General features: G+C 38.3%; 1 protein-coding gene across 1 annotated transcript; it reads right to left on the reverse strand.

Annotated features, from left to right (window-relative positions):
• Nucleotides 1-1,050: 1,050 nt before the first annotated feature.
• LOC104162935 (STE20/SPS1-related proline-alanine-rich protein kinase) lies at nucleotides 1,051-24,358 on the reverse strand (the record flags this gene model as incomplete). Its single annotated transcript, XM_009701783.1, has 10 exons — nucleotides 24,319-24,358; nucleotides 20,072-20,184; nucleotides 14,886-14,994; nucleotides 13,420-13,561; nucleotides 11,210-11,265; nucleotides 5,252-5,361; nucleotides 5,056-5,157; nucleotides 4,730-4,863; nucleotides 1,223-1,271; nucleotides 1,051-1,116 (listed from the first exon to the last, which is right to left on the reverse strand). Coding segments are annotated over exons 1-10 (921 nt in total), but the record flags the coding sequence as incomplete, so codon positions are not given.
• Between the last annotated feature and the right edge of the window lie 3,057 nt (nucleotides 24,359-27,415).

Below are 27,415 nucleotides of genomic sequence, written 5' to 3' on the forward strand. Positions count from 1 at the left end.
ACAGTCTCTTCCAAGTATAAGCACCAGCTGTAGGAACATTTCAGCATTGTAGAATTATGTCAAACCAATATTCAGAAAGACAACAGAAAATCTTCCAAGTGCCAGTCCAGGTAACTGAAGCCTAACTGATGTGCCAACAAAGGCTGAAATAGTTCCTTTCTGAAGCACGCTCCTCGAAATATGCCAGAAAGCCTGCTTTTAGAAAGCTGGACCCAGCACACTACCCTGCCACCTGCAGACGCTCAGCAATCTCTGAGCAGGTTCCTCATACTGAAAAGACATGGTGAGTTAAGTCACCACAGAAAGGGAGTTCTGTAATTTCTCGCACACAACAAGCAGGAGTCTACATTCATTCCTGTTTATTAGCTCTAATGAACTGTAGTTTGCTGCATACTTAAGTTTTAAAATACTTACCTGTTAAGCCTCTTAAAAATTACATTTTATTTTAGTTCTGCTGCACATCACCTGGTAAGCTCATTCATGCAAGTGCCAAAGGCACCGGAGAAACACCAGCATATGCTATAGCTATGGGCTTAACTCCATCACCTGTGGGATAAGGCTCCACTGGTCTGAGTAACTCAGTAGCACTCTTGCAGAGTTTGGACCAGGCTTCCATACATTTGGGCATCACATTTGAAATGATCCAAAGGACCAGGTAGTCCTCAATAAATAGCATTTATAGTATCTTCACCCATTCTCTAGGTGATCAATGAAGATATGAATTCTGCAGTTTATGAAACTATATGCACACAGATCAATTTTTATTTGCACAACCATTTCACCTGTAGCTTTCTAAAAGGAAGCAGAAACACACCATATCATGTATGATGACAAACACCATGTATCATTTTGGCAAGGCCAGAAAGGAAGTCAAAATGCCCTAGGGCTTCCTGGAGAAAGCTAGGATGCAGAAACCATTCATTCAAGAGTCACTGTCTTTGAAGGACTGCATAACTAAATGGCTCAGTCAGTCAAATGAAATACAAGATAACTGAACAGTCCCTGCTTTCTCTTGCATACCAATCAAGAAAAAGATGTGAATATACTCACCTTTTTTGCCCTTTGTGCTATATTAGGCGTTCTAGTGAGAAGCTTTTCAATCAGGTATTCTCTATTCTGCAAAGCCAACATTTGGTAAGTTAAAAATCAATACAAGGAAAGAAGAAATTTCATGTAGATTTTAAGGCAGAGCAAAATTTATTCATAGGGTTAAACATTTTACCTTGGCTTTCTGGAAAAATTTGCATTTTAAAAGTTCTGCTGCTGTGGGCCTGAAAGATCAATAATAAATTAGAACAGAAAACAAAGACCCCTCTCAGTGAATACAGTACAAGACGTTAGTTAAATGGTACGTCTCTAATACTTTTGAATTAGTACTGTATGAATGGGGAATGAATGATAATAGCTACTGAATTAATTCACACGTACTCACTTACCACACGAAAAAATTAAGCCTCTCTACGGCAAAAATACAAAAAAAAAAAGGGGGGGAAAAAAAGTCAGTCTCTAAGTTGCCAATTTTCCCCTTTTTCTTTCAACACAAATGCATTTTACCCTTAAAAGAAACAAACAAACAAGTCGGGTATCATGTTCTTCTCCAAGTGACTTTATGAATGCAACTGAACTTTTCTCCACAGCACTAAAAGAATAATTACATTTTCCAAATTGTAGTATCAATATCTGCTACTGGCATTTTTCCTTCATTGATGTCAGCAGGTATTCATGAGAAACTACACTGACACTATTAACATGATGCATAAACCACACAGAGAGTCAAACAGGAGCACCTTCTAACCAAAGAGACAAATAAAAATCAAAGCAACAGTTATAAGGTCAAAACCTAGACAATTAACTTTTACTTGCAGTTCTGTTCAAGTCTCTCTCTTCCCATCATCATCAAGTTCACATTTTTGACATTTTCAACACATAATCACAATCTCACAGCTACTGAAGTGATTCTAACAACAGGATCTGTCTCCTCTAGCTTCATGGATCTAAAAAGCTACTTATCTAGCCAAAGCCAGACTCTAGTACTGAAGCAGACTCTGGAGAGAAAGTGAAGCATCTCTTGGGATGAAATAAAATCCTCCAGGTTCTTTTCATCCTTTCCATTAGGAGCCCATACCACTATCCAAGACTAATTTTGACACAGCTAAATTTAGGGAAGCCTAAATCTCCAAGATCCATCATTTCTAAATAAACAGAGGCAACATCTGCCATAGTTTTCCATTTGAATTAAAGCAAGAGATTGGATATAGCACAAACTAGATAAGACAGTGGAAAGCTTCAATTTGGAACATTTCAGTCTCAAAAAAGTCCCCAAAATCTGAACCGGTTTACTTCCCTGAGGACACATTTGATGAGTAATTGAAGAAAAGAGTAGTAAGTAGCGTGTAGGTACATATCAACTCACTCCTGCCAGAAATAATGAAACAACTCCTGACATCAACAAAAATCGTGCAATTTAGACATAGACAGTAGTTCCACAGAGCACCTATTTTACTCCTCCTCCAAAGCACCAACTCTACAATAAAGGAGTTCTTATTAGAGGTACTGTGGAGACCACCAGGCTTAGCAGTAATTCACACATAAACCCTGGATGAGCAAAGAGGAAGTGGAACTTTAAAAAAAAAAAAAAACCAAAAAACCAAAAAAAACCCCAAACAGCTTCTGTCTCAAAGTTTTAAAGTTCTATCTCAAATTAACACTTAAAGTTAAGACAACTTTCAGTGATCCAGTATCATCACATCTCATAATATGCATAGTTAATAGCTAGATTCTTAGTAAGTTTTATCCAAACTAGTGTTCTCCATTCCTCTACCATTAATTATGCCAGACACCTCTGAACTGATCTGGACATGCTTTCTGGGCCTGTTTTCCACACAGGCCGTGGCAGTGAATTGCAGTTGAGGACCGTAAGCAGCATCCTTTGCACTGGGGGGAAAGAGAAACACCCACACACAGATCCCCAAAAGAAAAACATCATGGTTTGAGACAACAACAGTGCAATGTCAGTCCTAGAATTTGCCACAGATAGCAGGCACTTCCCCCACAGTTGACATGATGACTATGGAGGTATCTCCACTCAAAATTAAATCCTGGCTTGGGAGAAACATAAAAAAAAAGCGATGACCCCACAATATAAGGACACTCGCTCCTCAGTTATTCTAACTAGTACACAGATCTAATCACCTATCTGCTGGTCTAATCATTCAATTAAAGGCAATCCTGAGTATGAAGATGTTTCACATGTTTAAGTACAAGTGTAATAAATTATCATAATTAAACACTAATGTTTCAACACTGATGTCATAATCAGGTAACTCAGCATTATGTACTCAAGGAGAGAAGGAAAACCATTTTAATTATTTACTTCTCGTGTTTTCATACCAATTTAATCTTGCCCTGAAAATTTCTGGACACTGGAAACGAAAAGAAACTTGATTATTCAGAACACATTTCATTCTTATCTGTAAGCAGTCAAACTCTAGTGCTAAGCTTAGAGCATCAAGACTTGCTACTAAGACCATCAATTCAAGAAACTTAAGAATGAAATGTGTTCTGAATAATCATCTGTAAGCAGTCAAACTCTAGTGCTAAGCTTAGAGCATCAAGACTTGCTACTAAGACCATCAATTCTAAGGGGTTTGGGAATCTGAAAAACAGTACACAAATGACCCTTCAGTGAAAAAAATAATTTGAATGATTTCAAGAATAAAGATGTTGCCACATAATCTTTTTTCTTAATTATAGCTGGTCTCTAGTATTGCTGCTGTCACCTTTTCAACTTGAGTCCCTACAACATCTTGGACTTAAACTAGCGTGACATCAGTGAAGTACTCACTATAAAAGACCCACACAGTACTCAATCAGGATTGCTTTCTCAGAACAATCTTTTTTCCCAGAAATATCAGCTCTGAAACTCTTAAGAAAGTGATATATTAAATACCCTTAGGAAATAATGTTAATTAGAATGTGCCTCCTCTGACTTTTCAGCAAAAAAAAACCTACAAAAATGGGTCTGCATAAAAATGAATAAAGGATAAATAAATTAATCATTCTGGGAACTTGGGGCCTCAGCAATGGCTTTGGAATAGACATTTAATACTTTCATCATCTTGGCTATCCCATTCACAAAACACAAGAAAGAACAAATCACAAAGATACTATGACATGCAATTGCTTACATAAACACAAGGAAAGCTCATAAGCAAGCTTGGAGATCCTAAATTTACAGTAAAAAGAAATACCTCTTAGTAAGTAATTTTCTCTGGAAATATCCAAGTTAAAGACAATACTAAGCTTATGTCACAAAAGAAGCAAACAAACTCAACATAAAATCATTCATTTATTTTTAATTTATTTTAAAGGCCAAGAGACTGATATGTTTGGTTACCCACAGTTCTGTCTGATCAATCTGAACAATCATGTTAGACTTATGCACAATACATCTTGCCTCAGATAGGAGATTAAGATGTAGAGCAAGGACTTTTGTTTGATCACAGTTTAATTCAACAGTATATTTAAGTATAAATAAATTAACCACCCTGAAAAAGAAAACTTAAGCGACAATTAAGAGGCAATTTCTTCTCCCCAGATGAAGATGACTGAAGGCTGCTGTTTACAAAATTCAAATCATACACTTAAAGATGATGTTTAAACACTGGAACTTTAAGTAGTCTGTGTATTTTAAAAAATAATTCCACTGTACATGGCAATAATGACTTACCTTTTGGAAGGATCTTTTTGAAGGCATAATGAAATTAGTTTTCTAAAGGATTTGCCATACTTTTTCATCATTTCCTTGTCCTCTACACCTGTCTCTAAAGTGGGAGGGTCATTTTGAAGCGTCAGCATTAACACCTACAGTAAACCCAAAAAAGAGGTACCGTAAGCAAAATTAATTCAAAACATATAAAAATTAAGATAATAAATATTCCACAGAATACATATATTTAAATATCTTGAGTTGATATTGAAAATGAAGTAGTGCTACCTATCTAGCAGCATTAATAACACAGCTAACAGCATTAAGTAATACAAAGTAATTGTTACTTTCATAGGAGGGTATTTGTGATATGGTGCTGCTCCTGTTGCTAACTCAATTGCTGTTATCCCAAAACTCCACATATCAGCCTTGAAGTCATAACCTCGCACCTGGAAGAGAATCAGAAAGGAAAAAAAAGGTGGTGATGTCTCAAGTTCCAAAAATTAAGAGACTGAAAATATTTTCATTTAACATTAGGAATACCTGCTCCATTACTTCAGGCGCCATCCAACATGGAGTACCAACAAATGTTTTCCTTACTTTGTTACGAGTAACATCACCTCCTGTTGCTAAAAATGCACTAACACCAAAATCTAGGAAGAGGGAAAAAAGTAAAAATCTGTTAAACTACCAATAACAGAGCAAAAGTTTTACACTTTAGAAATGAAAGTCAATTCATAAAGGTCTACTCACAGATACTCTTTATTAAAGAATCATAGAATCGTTATGGTTGGAAGAGACCTCAAAGATCATCAAGTCCAACCGTATACCTGATGCCACCATGCCTGCTAAACCCACTAAACCATGTCTCGAAGCGCCACATCTAAACGTTTTTTGAACACCTCCAGGGATGGTGAGTCCACTACATCCCTGGGGAGCCCATTCCGATGCTTAACGACTATTATAGTGAAGAAATTCTTCCTAATATCGAACCTGAACCTCCCCTCGCGCAACTTGAGACTGTTTCCTCTTCCCCTGTCGCTAGTTACCGGGGAGAAGAGACCGACCCCCACCTCTCTACAACCTCCTTTCAGGCAGTTGTAGAGGGTGATCAGGTCTCCCCTCAGCCTCCTTTTCTCCAGGCTGAACAATCCCAGTTCCCTCAGCCACTCCCCATCAGACTTGTGCTCCAGGCCCTTCACCAGCTTTGTTGCTTGTCATTGGACACACTCCAGCAGCTCAACGTCCTTCCTGTGGTGAGGGGCCCAAAATTGAACACAGTACTCAAGGTGCGGCCTCACCAGCGCAGAGTACAAAGGGACGATCACTTCCCTAGTCCTGCTGGCCATGCTATTTCTGATACAGGCCAGGATGCTGTTGGCCTTCTTGGCCACCTGAGCACACCGCTGGCTCATGTTCAGCCAGCTGTTGACCAACATCCCCAGGTCTTTTTTCTGCCAGGCAGCTCACCAGCCACTCATCCCAAAGCCTGTAGCATTGCATGGAGTTGTTGTGACCCAAGTGCAGGACCCGCCATTTGGCCTTGTTGAACCTACTGCAGAGCTTACCTTTGTTCCATGACACACTGTTCTTGAAATGCTATGGAACAGAGGGTATAGTTTTATCTGGGAGATTTCACTAGGACACCCTCAAGTTTAACCTCCTAGTATGTGTCTTCCTGAATAAGGTTACAAAGGACTCCAGTACGTCTGTCGCTTATGGTTTTCAAATGTGCAGTTTGACCCAAAGTTTGAAAGGTTTGCATCTGCTATTGTTCAAAGACAAGGAGCTACTTCTGAATAGCTACTAAATTTGAATGTAATTTGAACAAGAGGGAATATTATATATAATTTAAATACTTAAGGAGATTTGACAAATCAGAGATAAAAGTTAACAGTATATATTTAATAGTAGACCATGACATGAATAGTTTTCTCCAAATTCCAAAAATAGCAAAAAACCTTAGCGTTCTGTTAATTTGTTACTACATCAGTGACAGTTGTATGGGAGAGACAGGGGATAAATGGAAGATATAAGAGCAGATTATCAATGTATGGAGAAATACTGTCACTTTGAACAGAGCTATATGAAGAATATTTTAGACTGTGCTATTTACAATCCAGTTATACTGAAATCAAGTAGCTTACTATAGACCTACTTCAATTTTTATTTTCCTATTTTTTTCCTATTGTTCCCTGATATTAAGTTTGGAGTGAAAAAAAGTAAAAATCATTAACTACAGAAAACGTAGTTTTATCATTTTCCACTAAACAACCATTAAGCATCACAAACTCAAATTCTAGACCTCTTCTACATTGTTAAAACACACAGAAATACAATAAACAAGTAAGAAGCAAGCTTCAAACAACATTCTTTAATCTTCCCTGCAGCTTGCCTGATGAATAAAAAAAAACCCAAAACATTTAAACCTTTTTTTATCCCCCCAAAAATCTTTAAGTTATAGAATAGACAAGTTTAATTTGTATTTCTGAAAAGCATGAACATCCTCAGAAACACCTGCTTCCAAGTTTTTAATGCCCTAAAAAAATCAATCCTGGTATTAGTGACAGTTTTCTGAAGAACTATTGCATGTAAGGAAGAGCTGAATAGGCAGAAATCAAAAATAAATAAATGCATAACTAAAGGAGAGCAATGGAAAAAAATTAATGTCCTTTCTGTACCAAAGATAAATAGTCTGTATTGGACAATTGTTTACAGGTCCTTTCAGGAACTGAGATATACAGCTAAAATCCTGACTTAACCTTTGCTCCCTTACTGCTGTTTTTCCCTATTAACATAACTTTAATTTTGGAAAGGACAACAAATAACAAACAAATGGGTGAGGGAGGACAGTGAAAAAAAACTAACAACCCAAAAACTACATAAAATCTCTTCTTCCATAACCTTCAAAATGAAATATTGCAACACATCACTGAGAAAGATGTGAAGAATATTTCATTAAGTCAAGTGAACATTTCACTATAATACTAGTCAAACACTGTTGTGTGTTTACATACAGAAAGAATGTTTTGACAGCTACTCAATAAAAACAAGATTTTAATTTCTCATCCCAGACATAGCTTTCACAAATACAGGTTACTTAAGAAGAGATATGACCTACAGTGGCAAGCTTCCTATCACATAGGAGACAAAGTATTATTGAGAACAAGTTACATGAAGAGGAAAGGGAACAATTCAAGCTGAACAATTCAACAGTGTTAAGCACTAGAAATCACAGCTAATACCAAAGAAAAAACAAATTTAATGAAGAGCCCCGATTTAACTGTACTAGGAAAGCATTCTGAAATTAAAGGAAAGAGAGATGCCCAAATAAGCATGGCCTACAAATCATTTATTCCCTACCATCTTTATCACCTCAGCCAGGGCTGGGCACTTGGCCAAGCCTCAACCAAGGCCAGCATCCAGAGTTAGGCGTAGGGTTAGGAGAGAGACGAAGCCTATGGCCTCCAACGGAGCTGGGCTGCAAGATGCCCACGAAGGGAAGGCACAGCCTGCAAAAACATTTCTTACCTGATGGCTTTTTCACCTCAGCCAGGCCTGAGGCTCTTGGCCAAGCCTCAGACAAAACCAAGCTCTAGGCTCAGGATCAGGCTTGGAAGAAAGACAAAGCCACTGTTTCCATAGCAGCAGAGCTGCAAAGCAGGTGACGCAGGAAGCCACAGGCTGCTAAAACATTTCTCCCCTAACTTTCTCACCTTGACAGTGGCTGTAGACTTTAGCCTGAGGCTCTGCCAAATCCGTGCATAGGGGTAAGGTTAAGACTAGGAGAGTAATAAAACATCAAGCTCACGTGAGAAAGGGGCTGGCCAAGAAAAGCTTGGGGTGCCCAGACAGTTGCCCCTGATAAATCTTTCTCCTCCATCTGGCTTGGGTGTCTGAGATATGGGCTCTGCCTATTTTTAACCAGATCTTTTCCAAACATTTCTGTGGGTATGGACTACCACAGGAGTGAACACCCTGAGAAACACTGGTGCAACGGATAAGTTCACACAGCCACCTATGCACAAAACCGAAGAACAAGATCTTCTGCCTAGACTCCTCAAAACACACATTCTTTTTCTGACAAATTTTACTGAAACTGTCATTTCTTGTATGGACTAAACACATCATACAGCCCATACCTTCTACACTTCCACCAACCTCTGTGTATGATTGCTCTTTGCTGTATGCTCCTTATCTCATTTCATGTACCTGTTCCTTTACTAGTTTCTTTGACATTTTGACCTTCACCAGGCAATTCAGGCTTAGAAGGCTGAAACCCTGATGAAGTACCAATCATCTTGTTTGCCCGAAGCATCCCAAGAGTTTTAAGTAGAATGTTGGAGCTGAGGAACTGCTATCTAACTGACTATCTAACATTATATTTGTAAGCTGAAAGTTTCCTGCTCTGTACAGAGGAAGTTTGTATTTTAAAAATAAGTCTCCTCAATTTAAACAAAACAAAAAGATGTGTATTTTCCTCTTTCCCATCAAAGACTGAGCAGATTCTCTGTGCAGGACCTCCAAGGTCTCTGTAGAGCTATCCCAATTCTTTGAAGAATCTATGCTCTTCCATATCTGCACAAAATCTTTTGTCAGAGAAACACTGAGCTGAGTTTAATTTGTGAGCCATAGCCCCTTAGAACCCAGAAATGCTAAAGGACAACTGTGTCTTCAAATATTACCCCTCATATACATTAGCACTGTGTACTATGGATACATCTTTTCATTATAGAAGCTTGGGGTGTAGCAGAACAAGCAGTCAAAACAATCTAAGTTCTTCGAGCAAATAAGAAGCAGCAAAGTTATCAGGTATCTGATCTCCAAAGATGAAAGGAGACTCTACTTTGTCAAGCCAAAAAGAAGTAAAAAGGATGAATTTCAGCCTCTTTGACATTCAAAATTGCCTTTCAGTTAATGTGCAATGTTCAGCTGTTCCAAACAGAACAGCCTCACACCAACAAAGAAAAAAATTTGACACTGCTGCACTTTTCTCCTGAAGATCAGAAATAATCTGGTATTGAAATAATGCATCACAGAAAGACACATTCCACATATCTATACAGCCACTGAATTTCCTCAGTCCTGCATGCACTGAATGCCCTAGCAGCACAATTAAAGCCTTACTCGTTAAGATGCCTACAGCAAAAAGGAGGAAAAGGTCAAGAAACCAAGACCTGGAGATGAACTAGAAAGGGATAAAGGAAGCTGCTGTTTGAATGCTATCTGGTTACTGGGAAAGTAGATTTGATTATGTGTGAAAGTAATAATCTAAAGTCAATAGCTTTATTTCAAATGGCTCATGAGATTTTCTCTTTCAGTTTTAGTTATTACTATTATTTTTAATTAAGTTGTTTGTCTGGACATCTACTCCTTTACAATATGAGAAGATCTAAAAAACACCTGAACAACACAGATCAAGAACCTCAGCAGTTGCCTGAAGTGCTATACAAAGTGAAGACAACTGTAGGGTACAATCAAGTGAATAAATAAATATTAAGTATCTTATGCAAACTCAAAGGCCTGTCAAATTGACCACCTACTTAAAAAGTCTTGAACTCAAAAGAGAAGACTTAAAACTGCTCCTATTAGTAAATGTTTCACCTGCCAGCCAATCTTTTCACATCCAGCTTCACAGACTTCAGACACTGGCATATTAAAGCCCTCAAAATGTACATTTATACGGTATTTTGAAAGCATTGTTTATATAAAAAAAGAACTTCTGGCTATAGTCATTTTTATTACTGAGGGCTACTAAACACAAAGCTTTCATCGTGGGGTCATGAGCTATAAACTGTGAAAGGCCTGCAAGCATGCTGGGAGAGGGGGCAGGTGTCACCACCTGCTCACTCTATTCTCCAGATATCTAATACTAACTTGAGAGATGGGATATGGGGGTCTTGCTTGGTACTTAAGCTCTTACGAAGACCAAATAATTTGATTCTTACAGACTACCACTCAAGAAGCACATAGATACATTCAAAGGATATTTAAGATGCTAAACTGTATCCAACTGATACCATTGGAAGACAAATAGCAGAAATGCCAAAAGTAACTCTCAGTGAGACATATCTCATGCAGCTCAGTGATTAGTTAAGTTATAGCCAAGGTCCTCATGAAGGGCAGTACATACAGATTCTTGAATCCCCAAGAATTACTTGAATTACAATTACTTGCAGAAACAAATGAAAAACTTGAACAGAAATAAGGTTTGCTAGCATTTGCAAGCTGTTTAAGGTACATCGGCGACTCAAATAGAAACATTAACAGGGCATTAAAAAGTTTCCTTATATATTTGATGTGATACAGAAAAATATTAAATAATTTCTAAATCATTTATCGTTAACCAAGAATTCTGAAATCTGAAACTGGGTAACTTGCAGCTACAGCACTCCAAAAGGAATAGTTAAAAGCCAATAGAGAAACTTGTATCTGTTGTCCCTAATCCAGCTGCAGTTACCTTTTTCTTTTATTTAGCCATTACTCTGCCACTGCCATTACCTGCTATTTGTACAGAGCCATCTTCACCCAGAAGAATGTTGCCAGCCTTCAAATCTCTAGAATGCACAAGCAGAGGTCAGGATGAAATGTGCACATTTTATGTAAATAAATAAATAAATATTGCATAGTAATTAGTTTCACAAGATGGCATTTTAAAATTTCAAAGACACAAGCAGGAACTAAAGTATAAAATGTAACTGATTTACAATAAAACAGAGCACAGAACTTGAACTCTCACAAACTCTATCCCTCTTGTATAAAATGACCCAAATTCAGTTTTGGCATAAAGTGAGCAGAATTCAGGGACAGATTTTGAGAACAGAAATATTTAGATCCAAAATCTGTTTCACTGCCTTTTATAAATATAATCTCACAAACTGAGAGTTTTCAGAGCTTTAAAGCAAGAATTAATGCTTTCTCACATCCAACTGCAACACTAATGAAAAAGAAAAGCTGAAAAAAAAGTTCTCCTCTGATCTCTTCAGAGAAGAGACTCATCTTCAAGAAAGGTAAATATACTGTAGATTTCTACCCACTGAAGCTATTAAAGCTCAGGAATAGCAACCATATTTTGTTATAGGGCACCATGATGAAGTTACTTGACACTGAATCTGTCAAAAATTCAGCATGTGCTTAACAGTCAACTCTATCCATTTAACACACTATTTACACATAATGTTAAGAAGAAATCTTTTTGGCTGTTTTTTTGATAGAAACTTGCATCCCATTCTTAAGGCATAGGATAAATCTTTGATACAGAATATACCATAAACATTAAGAATTTCAGCAAATCCATCTTTCCAACACCTGCTGAAAATAATTAACACATTGCTACTGCAAGGTAACATAGCCTGTTTCCTTATACGTAAACAAGAATGCATCGAAACAACAGAACAAATCCCTGAATAATTTTGGAAACATCTCCAGCTGGCAAATACCACCTGATACAGCGTTCCCCAAACTACCACAGCTTTCATCTACAACATACATGGGAAAAGGAAGGCACATTGTATCATCTCGAACAAGACTTCTGTGGTACTGCACAGTTTACAAATTAGATGTTACAAAAGAGGAGAAATCTCAGATGTAACAAAGAGATCTCTCTCTTTTTATCTTTTTTAAGGTCCTTTAAGAATAGACAAGGGGAATTCCCAAATCCGACCTCAAAGGGTCCTGCTATCCTTAAAAGCTAATGAATGTTCCTTCCGCAACAATATCAGCTTAACAGAAGACCATGAATTAAGCTTTGAGGCAGATCTTTGGCATTCCAGACCAGAAGTCAAGATAATTGTTCTTTATTTCTCCATTTATCTCAATTTTCTCTCTGCAAAAGGAGGAAATAGTTCTTGATTTACATCAGAGGCAGTGCATTTATGAGATGAGACATAAGAAGTACATATAAAGAACAATTACTGTGCTACATCTGCACTACCTCCGCTCTCAGAGTTCTGTTTGCAACAATCTGGTTTTTGTTTAAAAGATTCCCTTATAAAAGGCTAATGCTTGAAACAGACAGACAGCCTGTTGTAGGCACCTTCCTTAAAAGGTAAATTCACCTCAGTAAAACTAGTTAGGAAGGTCAGAGTACAGCACCTCCAACATCTAAACAGTGGAACCAACCCCGGTATGCATAGACCACCCCGGGGGATCTGCACAATTTACACTAAGCAGTCAGTGGAGAGAGAATACATAGAAGAGAATAACCACTAGACGCATATATACCAAGATGCAGTTCCATAGTATCGATCCCAGCTTCACATGTGGTCATAAAGAGAGGTCTGTAGACTTGTAACAGACATTCCTGATTATATACAGCAATGCCTGAGTGCCCAAGATTATAGGTTTACTGTGCAACACAATAACCAAGTCACAGACCATAGCACATAAACTAGATTCAGATTAGGTATTTGGAGTACCAGCAGGTACTGGAGTATAGACCACAGTTCTGCCATACTTAGTGCAGCACAGACCCATTCTAACTATAAGAGAGACAGACAGAATAAAGACCAGGCAAGTCCTAAGTATTAATGTCAAATTACAGTCAAGATTACAACATCTGCCTGAGTGTTATCATTTGATAATTACTGATGGCATTTACAGTATATGAAAGAGGCAATACAATTTGCTTAGCCAAGGAACTGCAGCGGACCAGTATCAACAAACTATACACACAACTTTGAAAATGCTTTTCACTGTGTATATCCTCTTACCTGTGAATTTGCCCATTCCTGTGTAGATAGTCTAAGCCCTCCAAAACTTCTTTAAGAATTGTTGCTATTATGGGTTCTTCAAGGACACCATTTTTGTGCTCTCCTCTGTTGACAATATACTTTATTATATCAAGCATTGAACCTATATTGCAGATCCAAGAAAGAAAAAAGCATATACATAGCATTATCATATCAGATTCTTGAGAAGTTATATTTCTTCATTTTTTCTATGCTACTGCAATTTAAGTCTTTACACATATGTGTAAAGACCTCATGTAACCACCTCTCAGAGTAAAGCACATCGCTACATTCAAACAAGAAACAAAGCACTGGTTTTTGACAAGAATACTGTAACACTCAATAATCCATTAGAAAGATCTGCTAACAGCTTGCTAAGCTACCATGTATTAAAAATGCAGGAGCATCCCACATTTAAACAGACATGTACAGCAAAGGTTTTGGTTTATTATCCAGCTTAGATTGTGGGTCATGTGCTCAAAACGTAAACATGCAGCTGCAAGACTGGAAGGAGGTATTCTCTGCAAACAAATGATAACAACATTCCTAGTGACACCCACTTTGACATTGAACTTCAGTTATTATAAATTTCAAGGAATCTAATAGCAACATTTTCTTTTTATCCAAGCATTTTTCAACAGCTCACAGTAAATTCCTATCATGAATCACTGGTTTCTCTCAGGGTTTATGCTTTTTTTTTTTTGATTGAACTGAACAATTCAACCAAATGTGATGTAACAAGTGTTACTTTACTAGCACTTCCCATTCTTGCTTTCTAGCATGATGGTGCAATAGTCTGCTGCCATCAAGACTAATCTTGAAGAACATCATGTAGCTATCAGGACCATGACATCTTATTTTGGAGCCTCACTTTTCTAAGTTACAAGCACATTCAGTTCAGCCCCTTTTTCCTCTTCCAGAGCCAAACAAGATTTTTTATATCATTAACTACCATCATAAAAACTGTAATGAGTGTTTGGTTAGTTTAAGCAATAAAAAGGATGCAACATGTATAATACCTGTCCTAGGAAGAATCTTCCTTGAATAAGGAATTGAAACACTCATTACGAAATCGGATATATATGCATTTTGACGAAAATAGAGTGGATTCCAGAGAAACTCAAAAAAAGGCCACACTAACAGAAGTGACTTAATTCTCATCAGTAACACAGCCTTAATAGAGAATTTTAATATATTGATTCAGAATAAAAAATTACAGTAGCTAGATTAACAGAATTTATCTCAGTAATTCTTAGCCTGTACTATCAACATACATACATAAACTCTTTAAGCTTGTGCATTCCTGAAAACCTATGTCTCAAGGTTCATCCTATGTAGTCTGTCTCCCCTCTCCTTACTTCATTTAAGTCAATCAACTCAAAGATGGTACATTAGAAAAAAAATCATACCATTTCCTTGCAGCTAAACAAGTAAAGCCAGTAACTTACCCCCACTTAACAGTTTCATAACCAGCCAAAGTTCATCCTTCACCACAAAAGATGTGTAATAGGTCACAACATTGGGGTGATTACATTGACTCATTGCTTGAATTTCTTTCTGTAAGAAATACAAAGCCCGACATAACACATCCAGCTATCAGTTCTGTTTGTGTAGAGAGAAAGTTTAATTTCCAAAGTGAAATACTATAACGGAACTGAAGTATGCACAGAATATGCATCAAGGCACCAAAACATTTCAATTTGCCTATAGATCTGCATGCAAGACAAAACATTACTGCAAAGAACACAAGGGCGGTTTGGCCAAGAGATACAGGCATAACTACATCAATTTTCTTCTGAGACCAGCAAAGAAATTACTGTTAAAGTCTCAAATTCAGAGTGACCATTGAAGAATGAGCAGTCTCCAAGAGCTGAAGGTGTGGGAACAGGCCGGACAACAAGACGCAAGGAAAGATCAAAACCTCTGCCTTTCTTGTTCAAAAGGGATATGAAAAGAGTAGAAAGGGAGCAGGTGGGAAAGGAGGAAGGAAGCTGTCAGACAAAAGACATACCACCACTGGGTCAGTTACTGTGGGATGGACAGGTGGACACCAGAGCCACGCAATCAAACAGAAGTGGAAGAGGAAAAAGCAATGTTACAGACCAAAAGTCAGAGAAAACAATTGACTGTGAGCACAGAGTCACCAACAGATGCACAACGTGGCACTACCAAGTAACACCATCTATGACATGCCACGGCTGTACACATTAAGAATGACTGCCTTGTACCTGTTACTTCAAGGACCTGTACTGTCCTTTTTCTGTCCACTCTTCCACATAATTGTTCTGTAACACCTTTCCAGCAGCTCTCGTTATCCTGCCAGTCCTTTACGGAGGAGCGTTTAGGCCTCCTTCGTACTGGCAGGTTTGGCCTCACAGCAACTTAAGCTCCCACAACCCTACTTCTCCCTCTCATCCTCTGGCCACACAGCCCGGATCCATCCCTGCTGCTAGAGAGCATGCTCCTGGAGGGTGAGTCATTGAGGGAGCCAAGCCAGCTAAAAACCAAACTCTTTCACCTCCCCTCCCTCCCTGAAAAGCAACTGCTTTCTGGTGGACCTGTGTTACATGCTGACTCACCAACACTGGTACAAGGCAGGCACTACGGCAGTCCCACTTAGATTGATTAAAGCTGCCACAGGTGCCGTGTTCAACTTTCAGCCTCAATTTAGCAAGTGTTTTAAAGAGGTTTTTTTATGCTGTTATTTGCAATGCACTTGAGATCACAGCAGCTTTCTAATAAAAAGTTAATTATTAAAGACCGTGATTTAATCTCATGATGCCTGTTTGTGACTGTTAAATCAGGCTGTAGTTTGACACACATTTCAGCTAGTCTTGTTGTCAAAAGTCCTCCTCCCTAGACAACTTCTGAGCCCTCAACCAAAGAAGGATGAATGCCTGGATAGTCATGCAATGAGCCTGAATAACGGAGCAATTTGCAAAGCAGCTTTCCCCACCTGTCCTCCCCCAGGAGAGTAGCTGGAAAACAGAAGATAGATATGTGGGACACATTTCCCTTTCCCAGAAGACATGTCAGCTTAAACACAAGTCAAATTACTGCCTCAGGTTCTTAATACAGCTATCCATACTAAATCTTACTGTAGCTCTCCCACTCTTGATTGCTATTTCATTTCTTATATTGTTTTATTGTTTTCCTATGCTGGTAATATCACAATGGCTCAGAAAGTCCACCCGCCACTACTGGGCAAAAATACACCTCATCTATTTTACTCACACATTAATAGTGCAGAAATGTAACTAATTGACTGTGGTAAGCTTCACTGTCTTTAACTGAAAAGTGCTTTGAATATTTTGTCAACTCATTCGCAAAAATTGAGATATCACAGTAACTATGGCCAAAGGCACCTTATGTCTCAGCTTTGGTGACTTTTTCCAAAGAAAGTCTTTGAGAAATAAAAATAAACAAACAGAAAGCACGCCATGAGACATAAGGGATTAAATTTTACTCAGGAAAGTATTAATTTCAGACGTGCAGTTCTGGAAAGCCCCATCACACACAGAATGGTAAGCCTCCACAAACTTCAGTTATTTGTGTGAGGCCCACGATATGCCCAGGCGAGAGAGAATAGCATTCACTTAAAATACACTGTGAGAGGAAAAGCTGGCAGCAGGACATCCAGGACAATGTCCCAGAGCCTTCTTCGCATTCAAGTCACTTTAGACATTTCACAACACCAAAGCTGTAACAGCACTTAAAATTTAAAGTCTCTCTCTCATCCCTCTGCTTCTCCCTCCCTTGTGCTAGCACAAGTGTTTGTGCACTGCATCAAGAAATACGTCCAGGTTAAAAGGTAACTTCTTTTTGGCCAGGTAACTCCTGATTCAGTTTTGCCAAACAGCTGCACAAAAACATGTGTCAGCCTAAGGGCAGGCGGGTGACACAGTTAATGAGCAACTGTGAGACGGCTCCTTTCAGTCCTCAGGTGCAGCGCCCACAGTGCCAGGTCCAGCTCCCAGTGACCAGGCAGGTGCCGCAGCTCTGTGGGTGCTTCCCCAGCCTCCTCCATAGACACCCAGAGTACAGCTGTTTGAGGGGTTGGGCATAACACACGAGGGCTCCTTCAGACAGCCTGCCTCAAAGGGCTATCCAGAGCAGAAATACAAATAGTATAGAAATTCTGTTCAATCAAACAAACCATTCTGTAGAATATTCTTTGGTTTGTAGTGTTGTGGGTTTTGTTTGTTGTAAAAAACTGGAGGTAAGTGGATGGGGGAAGATAGCCAATCAGGACAATACCAAGAACAGGAACTTCTTCCTTGGCTCATGGGGTTAAGTTACATTTAGCTTACAATAGTGAAGAACACACGACACTGCAGGAAACAGAGTATTAAATTTCAGGAGTCTGGCAGTTTGTGTAACCTTAGTATTATTTAAACTCCCTCCCGCACTGCCTTTCTATTTTAATTGACACTGGCCCAAATCCTCAGTCTGCTTACGTGGGCACTAGGTTTGCTGCATTTTCCACTGAAGGCCACGCAGCTGAGAATTTGTGAAGGGTGCCTTTGCACACCATCTGTAAGCACTCAGCAGTAGGATTTTACAAAACAGCATGTTTAGAAGGCAGTTTTAGAACATCCCTGTGCCAACGGAAACTGTTTGATCAGAAAAATAAGTAATTGAAAACAAAGCAGACCCAAAAACAGTGTTAAAAAACCCAAAATGCAAGAGCATTCCAAGTATTATCAACTGTAATAAAAATGTTAGTACAGTTGTAAAAAAAGTTTTGAAGGTCAACGATGCCCTTTTCCAGAATAACATCTCTACTTTTCAAACAAAATTTTAAAATCTATTACAACTACGTCAGAGTAAGTATACTTCCCCTCACAGAAAAAAAAACCCACTAATTATGTATGTGTATGCATGCACATGTCTGTATGCACATACAAAAATAAAAGGAATCAAACATGGCCTTTTTTTTTTTTTTAACTGCCCTAACCAAGAACTCAGAAAGTCAGAATTTATGTTCAGATCAAAACAAATCAACAAATAAAAGAAACACAAAATCTGAACATGGAAAAGCAGAAGTTGACTTACGTTAAAAAATGAAAAAGATGGCACGGACAGTTGTCTTTGTACCAAAAGAAAGCAACATGGGATCAAAAATTCAAGACTTTGTGCCTCATTTGGCAGATAGCGGAGACATGTCAGCAGTAAAGATACTCAAGCACTTTCTAAGTAACTTTGTACAGGCTGGTAACTAACTGCAGTCATTTCTCTAGACCACCTGAATATCTCTTGCAGATTTTTGGCAGTTTTGTCTGTTTTTATCTGTTGTAACTTTTTAATTCTTAATTCGTATTATCAGTTCAAATTCTAATCAAAAAATATCAAATTTTGACCATTTTATATTACAATGACTAATATTTCTGGTTTTATAGAAACGTTCTTAATGGACTGTACATGTTAATACATCATGCACAGCATCTCACCTTGCGCTGTTCTCTATCTAAACACAGTTCAAAATTTATCTTTTGAGTTTTTAGTTGACAGAAGTCTCACCACCTCAGAGCTAGCTTCCACTACCACAGTCCTCTTAAAAAACACAACAATGACCCATACAAGCTGTTACATAAACTGAAGGTGAATGCCATCAATCACCAGGGGAAGAGCATTTTAGGTCCTCCACTGTAAAAAAGCCATTTTATCCGAAGAAACTGCATGGACCATACCCTCTGTATCAAATTCAAGATATCTTTTGCACTGGCAATTCCCTGCTGAGGAGATCATTTCTTTCAGAGGCAGGAATTTCTGCATTAGAAAAAGCCCCCAGTCTCTAGGCAGTAGTATAACCTGTGGAACAGAAGAGAGTGTTCTCACTTTTAGAATGGGTTTGTGTCCTTCAACTCTTGTTATGCTGCCTATATATAAATACACATTAGTCTTACAAGCACCTGACTAGGCACATTAGAAAGCAACAAGTTTAGTTTTTTAACAGTTCTTTGTGACTTTGTCTGGATTGCCACAACCAGCGCAGAGTAAAAACTCCTGCAGTCCCTTTTACAAAGGGCCTCTTACACGTCCCTTCTTCCTCTGATCAGTGACCCAAACAAATAGCATTCCTCAAATGGCTTGTTATGGCCTATCGGATAAATGCATGTTATTAGCTTTAACAAGAGTTTCTTTGTGTATACGGTAACGTAGCCATTCCTACTTTTCCCCTCAAAAGTTATCACTACAAAATGATCCAACGACTAGTTTTTGCCATGTTTTGGTGCTTTAGACATGTTAAGGAGACCTACTAAATTCTATCTTTGTATTTTTAATCAGTGTTTAAACAAAGGAAAATGTATCTTGCCTTGGTATTAAGAAAAAACAGACAACCAGACAGCAATCTCTTGAAAATCCAGTCTCCAGAAAGCAAGGGGTAAAGTTCTTCCGACAGTTCTCAACAGTTGCTTATCCCAAGATTCAATTTTGCACTTCTTGTTTTTAGAAAATATACATTAGTAAAATATATTTTTAGGGGAAGAGCATACTTCTTTCAGATTATTTTCAAATCCTTTTCTCAGTATTATCCTGCACAAAATTTTACCCTCACTCTTGGACCAAGCGAAAACCAAAATCGAAACAGAAGATAGCCTCCATGTAATATGTTCCCCTCTGATTTACTTACAAGTAATTCATCCATACTGGTTTGGCATTTTTCTAAGTTGATCCTCTTTATCGCTACACGTTCTTGCCTGGGTTTGCATAGCGCTGCCTGGACAACGGCTGTAGCACCACTACCTGAAAAAGAGCAAAAAAGGAACGCAGTCTTAACATAACAGGAGTTTAACCAATGACCAACATAAGAACCCCACACTGACAAAGAACTTCAAATCTGCTGTTTATCCTTCTTCAGTGCTTTCCCCACATGCATACCTTTCCACTTGCAGGACGGCTTGCACACTTCTCAAATGGAGAAGAAAACCCCCAAAGTTTCTGTTCCCCACTCCACAAAAAATTCTCAAGTGGACAACTTAAAATGATATGCTCACTTATCAAGTCACATCCACCACCTCAATGCATTTCATAGTTCAGCAACCATTACACTTTCATCTTTGGACACATCTGTTTTAATCAAGATCACAACCTGCACAGTTAACACAATTTAAAACATTACGTGGAGGGGCAGGGAGTGCGTGCTTTATCAAATGTTATATCTTTCTGTTCTTTCAGGTCAGTCCCTGTTTAACCAGGTTTTTGTTCCCACTATGCAATGAACAGAAAAATATCAGTAAGATAAGTAAGTTTGAACATGCCAAATCTTCTACAGCTTCACTTGTGTTCCGGCTCATTCATCATGATTAGGGTAACATCCTACAAAAAAACATGCCGATTCTTGTAAAGAGCACAGGTGGCACAAGTATCACACCAACAGTAAGCAGATGCACGTTGCTGAATGGTACAGCAGAGAAAGTCAGTCATGCTTACTTGACATGCAAATCACATATGGTCATACAACTACACTGGTAACAAAGCTTGGTGGAATTGAACAAATTTCGAGGAAAGCATTAGAATAATTTTCTTTAGTATGCTTTATTTGCAAACAGCTGGAGTAAAAGGTTTTGTTGCATCGTCAAGCATCCATTGGCTTTGCCCCAGTCAGTATTGCCTCACTAAATTAATTAAATGATTGCCAGTAATATTCAGTTTTGCCCAGGTTGCACATCTTGCTGACACATCAAATACAGCAGTGTGTGCTTCCTCAAAGTAATTACATCATGCTCATTCATGCAGAAATCTAAAATCCCCTGACAAGTAGCTTCTGCCTGTAATTCTAAATATTTTAATAGAAATTATGGATTCTGGTAAGTCACGAGTTGAGCAACACGTTATTGGCCTGCTCATACACTATGTCCTATTTATGCTCAGTAATTGGCATGTCCTAGATGAATACAAATTGTGAACAAAAAGCCTTTTGTTATCAAGCTCTACAAACGTGGATTCAGTTACCAGCCGACTTAAGAACAATTGAGAGCTTTTCCCCTCTGCACATCTGAAAACAGCACCGACAATACCTCATGACTGAGTTATTGTCTGTGTTTTAATTGCTATTTGCTTAGCTATTTTCATGTATTGTTTGTTCATATGACATTTTCACTCAAATCACAAAGCTTTTTAAGTCAGTGTGTGAATACCATGACAAAATTCTGAGCTCATCTTAAAAAAAAAGAAGTCTCAACAGGACTAACTAGTCAGGATGCGGTCACAGACAAATATTGACATGTCCTGTTCTGTCTGCTTACAGAATAAAGCCCTTAAAAATTCCAGTAAAGTAAGTAATAAAAGAATTAAGAGAGATTTTAAAAATTAAATACGATATCTCAAGGAAGGAACCAGCAAGTCAGCACAGTTCAGCTCAAGTAAAACTCTTCTACACCACTTTAATGAAGTTCTCATTGAGTATAGACATCGAGACACAAATCCTCTTGTTACTTTAGCTACACAACTGTAGGTTGAAGCAGGTGGAAGAAACCAAATTTTTAGCTATTAAGGATACAGGAACAAAGATCAAGATTTTCCTTGATGTATCTTTTTCATCTATGCTAGTCGTTTTATTTACTTGTAGGAAACAACCAGATCTTCACTTTCAAAATAGATTCATATACAAAGGCCACATAAAGGACAAACAGAAAAAGCACTCAGCAAAATCGTTCAGCCAATGTCAGGCTGAAATCCTGACTGCTTCCTCAAGTTAAAAGTAAAATGACAGTAAGTAAGACTTCAAAACATTTTTGAAAAATTACATTACAAAAAAAAGTCCTGTCACATCACTGACCCCACCCCACTATACCACTTGCTTAAGTTCTGTGAGACCTCAAATCAAAGACTACGTGCTTACCACTATTTAAAAACTCTTGACTGCAAAATTAATCCTGAGCTATCCTTATGCACAAGTTGAAGATCTGTTCCTCTTTTGCCCACTGAAAGAGAACGTGATGCAAGATTTTAGGACATAAACTAGAGTTTATTTATACAAAAAGCCTTTCAGTGCATTTCCTTGTGTTTTCTCCTCAGACAGAGATGACTGGCAATGGGATATTCTTCACCACAAGAATATGATGCACTGACAATGCAAAAAACTTCCTATGTTTAGAATAAAGTCAATCTACTTGGTTTCTTCTTTCTCCTGCCTTTTGAATGCTCTACACAATACAGTATTTTGATATTAACAGCAATATGCGCAGCCTGCATGCTCAGTGGGACCTACATATAAAACCCATTTGAAAAAGTAGCTTCAAGTGCTGAAGTAGGAGCCAGGCACTTAGTGGCTATATGTCTTCTTCCTCTTGAAAGATGTTCCCCTCTCCTCTGGCTCACAAGGTGAACAACCAGGGATAAAGATGAGGAAAATCCGCAGCTTTTCCATCTGGTCAGAAGACTCCTTTTGTGTCAATAAAGAGGTGCCCTCCTCTAGTCTAATAAACAAGTAGACATGTGAAGCGTTCCAGAGGAGTAGCTGTGATAAACAGGACTACCTAGACAAGCATTTCAGTCGAGAGATAACAGATGACACACGTAATGCACTATCGTACAGTGAAATAAAATTGTCACAGACAACGATTTAGCATAACAAATTAGGATAACAGAAAATTATTCCATAGAATAGATTACCGTCAACCATTCCTTGTCAGAAGGCATGACTTCCTCTGGTTGAGCCTTATGAGTCTTCCAAAACCCTCACAGCGGAGAACATACTAACTACACCACAACCAAAATACAGACTGGTTTTAGCATCCAGTCTCTATTTAGAAAACCGATCTAGTATAATGAAAGCTCAGGCTGGATAAATCATGAAGCCTTTACATCCAGTTGTCTCCCACAGAAAAACAAAACAAAGGATCACCAGTGGTCAGACTCAAAAAAACAGCTCTGTAAGTGCAATGTGGTTTTTCCACTACTGGAAAAGTGTTCTCCTGCTACAGACAAGTTGTCTTTGCCAATTTCAAAAGTTAGCAGTGAAATAATGCAATCATTCCACATCAAGATGCCTACTACTCCCATTTCACAATAGACAACAAGTCAGAGAGCTTCACCTCGTCCTCACATTTTTGCTGCCATCCTTCTCTCTAGTGTTAGCATGCCCTTAGAGCCAACCTGTTCCTTCATGCTACGAACCAAGCACTCCCTACCATCCTGCCCTCAGTGCAGCAGAGCCATTAGAATGGCTTTTAACTATCTGGGTTCATGCAATGGGAAACCTTCTCAAGAGCTGTTACATATGGCCGTATTTCACTACTTCTGAAAGGATACAATCCAAAAGCAGTTTTCTGCATTCCACTTTGCACATGCTTCACAGAAAGCATATGAAAACCCCACAAACACTCCTTCAAGATTTAAGCTTATCTGAGTAAGATCCCTCAAGTTGTTCTAAATCTGACATAAATCGAAAAATACCTTTAACAAAACAAAAAAACCCCACCACATCACAGAATTTAACCCTCACAGAACTTGTCTCCACCTGGCAAAGAAAGGAAGAATTTTTGAACAAGTGTGATTAAAACTGACATTAACATTTTAGTTTTATTTACCCTCCACTAGTCAAGTCTCAAAAAAACAGAGCACAAGGTGAAATGGCTGGACCATATCATTTCCACATTGCACATGCACACATCCTTCTCCATACAAGCATGTGACACTTCATTTATTCCCTGTTATGTATAAAGGTCTGTCACTTTCCACTCATTCATCATTGCGCGGTAACTCTATTCAAAATAGATCTAGAACTATTCCTTTCAATCTTCTCCTTCTCAAAACCAAAAATCAGTAATTTCATTACCTCATAATGATTTACCAAGTCTTTTTTCAGTAGCTCAGTGTTACTCTACAGTATTGCAACCCAAACCTCTTTTAAAGATTTCTGCATTCATTAGGTACCTTCAGACACTCTACCCAAAGACACCTTCCCCAACGCCATGGTGGTTCTATCTCATCTGTGAAGATGACAATGTCATTCGTTGGTAAGTTTTCTTATTGACTAGGCATCTGAAGGGTTGTAATATGACAGCAGTCCTAACTGGAGAACACTAAATGCCTTATCTCAGAATCTATACACACTCTTACATACCAACCTATACCATCTGCGTTTTTACATGCCTCTTCTGCTCCCACAACATATAGAAACCTCCTACTAAATGTAGCTGACTAGTGCACACAAATTTTAAGCCAGCATCAAATCCAAGACTAAATTGTAACTGTAAAAGACGACAGTACTAAATAGAATAAAATCTATGAAAATGGATGAACCAGCTATGAAAGTATTTTTATTTACTCCCTCAGACCGTCTGGTTCTGAAGAACGGAGTCCCTCTAGGTAATTCTCAAATGCAGTTCATATGCAGTGTAACTGCAGGATTCCTTTTGCATAGAGCAGAATGCACTTGGCACACACACACACAAACTGTGCCTGCACAAATACAATCTAGCTTAGTTTTCAACTCATAAAAACATGTCAGGTTTATGTAAAATAAAAAGCATCTGTGCTTATATACAAGCTTTGAAAGCTATGTTGTATATGTTGTATATTGCATGCAATATTGTATAGCCTATTTCCAGCATTACAACATACGTGTTATGAGCTGATCACTACTTCAATATATCCTATGGCAGCACCGTGCAGAACTAGTCTCTTCAGTCTCTAAAGAATCAATTCTGTTGGTGGCAAAGCAATACTTCTGGTTAACAAAGAACCTTTAATCTTTTGGTTTCTAGCTTTTACCCACAATACTCTAGAGATCTTTCAGTATTACTCATTTTCTTTCATATTACTTCCATTAATTAAAAATACGTCATAAATCAGCTCATTAAAGCTCATTTAGACCACCATACAAAACTCTACATCTTTCTGAAACTTGACTTCTTCACAGAAAATGAACTCATGATTTCTCTCCTCATCTCCACACAACATAAATGCTTGTGTTCTTAAGAACTCCACGATAATCACGTAAACACAATTTACTAACAATTCCTGCCTACTTTGTGTTCTTAATTCATGCTGGGATCAAATCTCTCATCTTATAACTCACTTGGATAGTAGTTTGTTTATCCTAGCCATTAGGTTTATGACATAATTCACTTAAAATACACTAAGTGTTCTATGAAATCTATGCCCATACATAGAACTGCTACTTCTGCATTTTCATCATTCAACAATTAATCTCATTAATTCTTCATGGAGCTACACAAAATGAAGTTGTTCAGCAGTCGGACATTTAAAAACACTACCATTATAGCTATAGAATCATTGGGTTATTCAATTGTTGTATTTACCTTTTTGTAGGAGAGTAGCTTAGACAAAGTCTCTAAGGTCCAGCTTACCCCATACTACTTTTCAAAAGCACGTTGCATAAATAATCCAGAAGAAACTCTCCAAAGATTATAAAGGTCTACAAATACTTCTGTGATCCCAGTGAAGTCTTAGAGGAGTAGCCTAAATGTCCATGTCAAAATTATTATGTATTATAGAAAATCTACAAGAGAATTTCTATGCAAGTGTTGAGCCAACCTATACTAATGCTAAGATACAGCAAGCTTAAGCATTAACCAGACATCATATTCTACATGTAGGAAAAAAAAAAAGGCAGGGGGATGCACAACCAGCAATAAAACCCCACACACAAGAAAAACAGGAGCAGGAGGGCATCACTAGGCTTTTTGAACTATTCTCTTTATTTCCCACCATCCTCACTAAAACAGTACAAGGACTGCTTGTATCAGATGTTTTGGCTAGACAAATCACAGGAAACATTTTGAGGCTTGCTATGCAGTACTATGTTACAACTCCCTGTCAAATCTGCGGAACAGAATAAAGAAAATCTTCTGCCAAAAGCACATGAGAACAGGAATCTACTTTCTTGAACACAGAGACTTCTAGCATCAGAGTACAGCAAATAACTATAAATCCCAAACAAATTATTCAGGAAATAAGACAAATCAATACTGTACAAAGTGGAGGTCCTATACAGATGATCTGGAAAATGTAAAGTCTTCCTTCCCTCCATCAATGAGCCCAGATACAGTATATTGCAGGAACTCTTCTGAAATGTCTGTCTTATCTGAGGAACAATCAGCTATCGCCACCAGTCATGGTTAAAAGAATTTTAAGAGGGCTCTACTCTGACTGAAAAAGGCATCAAAGAAATCTGTGGCTAGAAAGTGAAAACAGATATATTTAGGTTAGACATAGGTTTATTTAATAGCAACTGTGTTCAGCTTTGAAATAACTTATCAGCCTAAGTGATGGGTCTTTGCTTTCAGACACTTTCTTCGTAAGGAGACTGCTGCCTAGGGCCATACAGAGCTCAGCACTTGCCAGGTTGGTACAATGCCATCAACATACATAGATCAGATTGGAAAGTCCAAGGATGACCATTAACTACATCTGGGGCATTCAAATAAACCTGGTAATAAGCACAAAGTTTGGAAAGGGAGGAAGGAAAAACAGAGACTGTGCTCATTACCTCCTTCTACCTCATGACTGACTCCTCCCTCTGTTCCCATCCCAGTTCTCCCAACAGAGACTGACAAGTGCTGATGTTAAACCCCAGCCTGAGAAATTTTGGGGTTTTTTTCTTTGTCAGAGAGGCCTTATTTAGTGCAACTCTATTGAAACAAGTGAAGTAAATGAACCACCAAAAATACAGCTGCTGTGTTTGTTAAGCACATGGGAGAAACAATAACTTACAGGTGGACCAAGATTACACATTGTGTTGAAGCTCAGTAGAAATAAAGCCATGCCTCACTACTAGAGAAATACATCCTGTTACTCCATATAGTCATGTCCCATACTGCACACAGCCTTGCCTTTGAAGCTACAGTAGCAAGACAGTCAGTATCCCAGCTCCCTTACCAGTCTTCCAGTCCAATATACCATATTTACTGAAGAATGTGGTTTTATCCCCCTGTGCTACCATCATTAGTGTTTAAAGTGACACCACCACAGCAGCAGACACAGTTAGCAACCTACCTGACAGCCT

The sequence above is a fragment of the Cariama cristata genome, unplaced genomic scaffold (genome assembly GCF_000690535.1).
Source record: "Cariama cristata isolate BGI_N322 unplaced genomic scaffold, ASM69053v1 scaffold26466, whole genome shotgun sequence".
Taxonomy (NCBI): domain Eukaryota; kingdom Metazoa; phylum Chordata; class Aves; order Cariamiformes; family Cariamidae; genus Cariama; species Cariama cristata.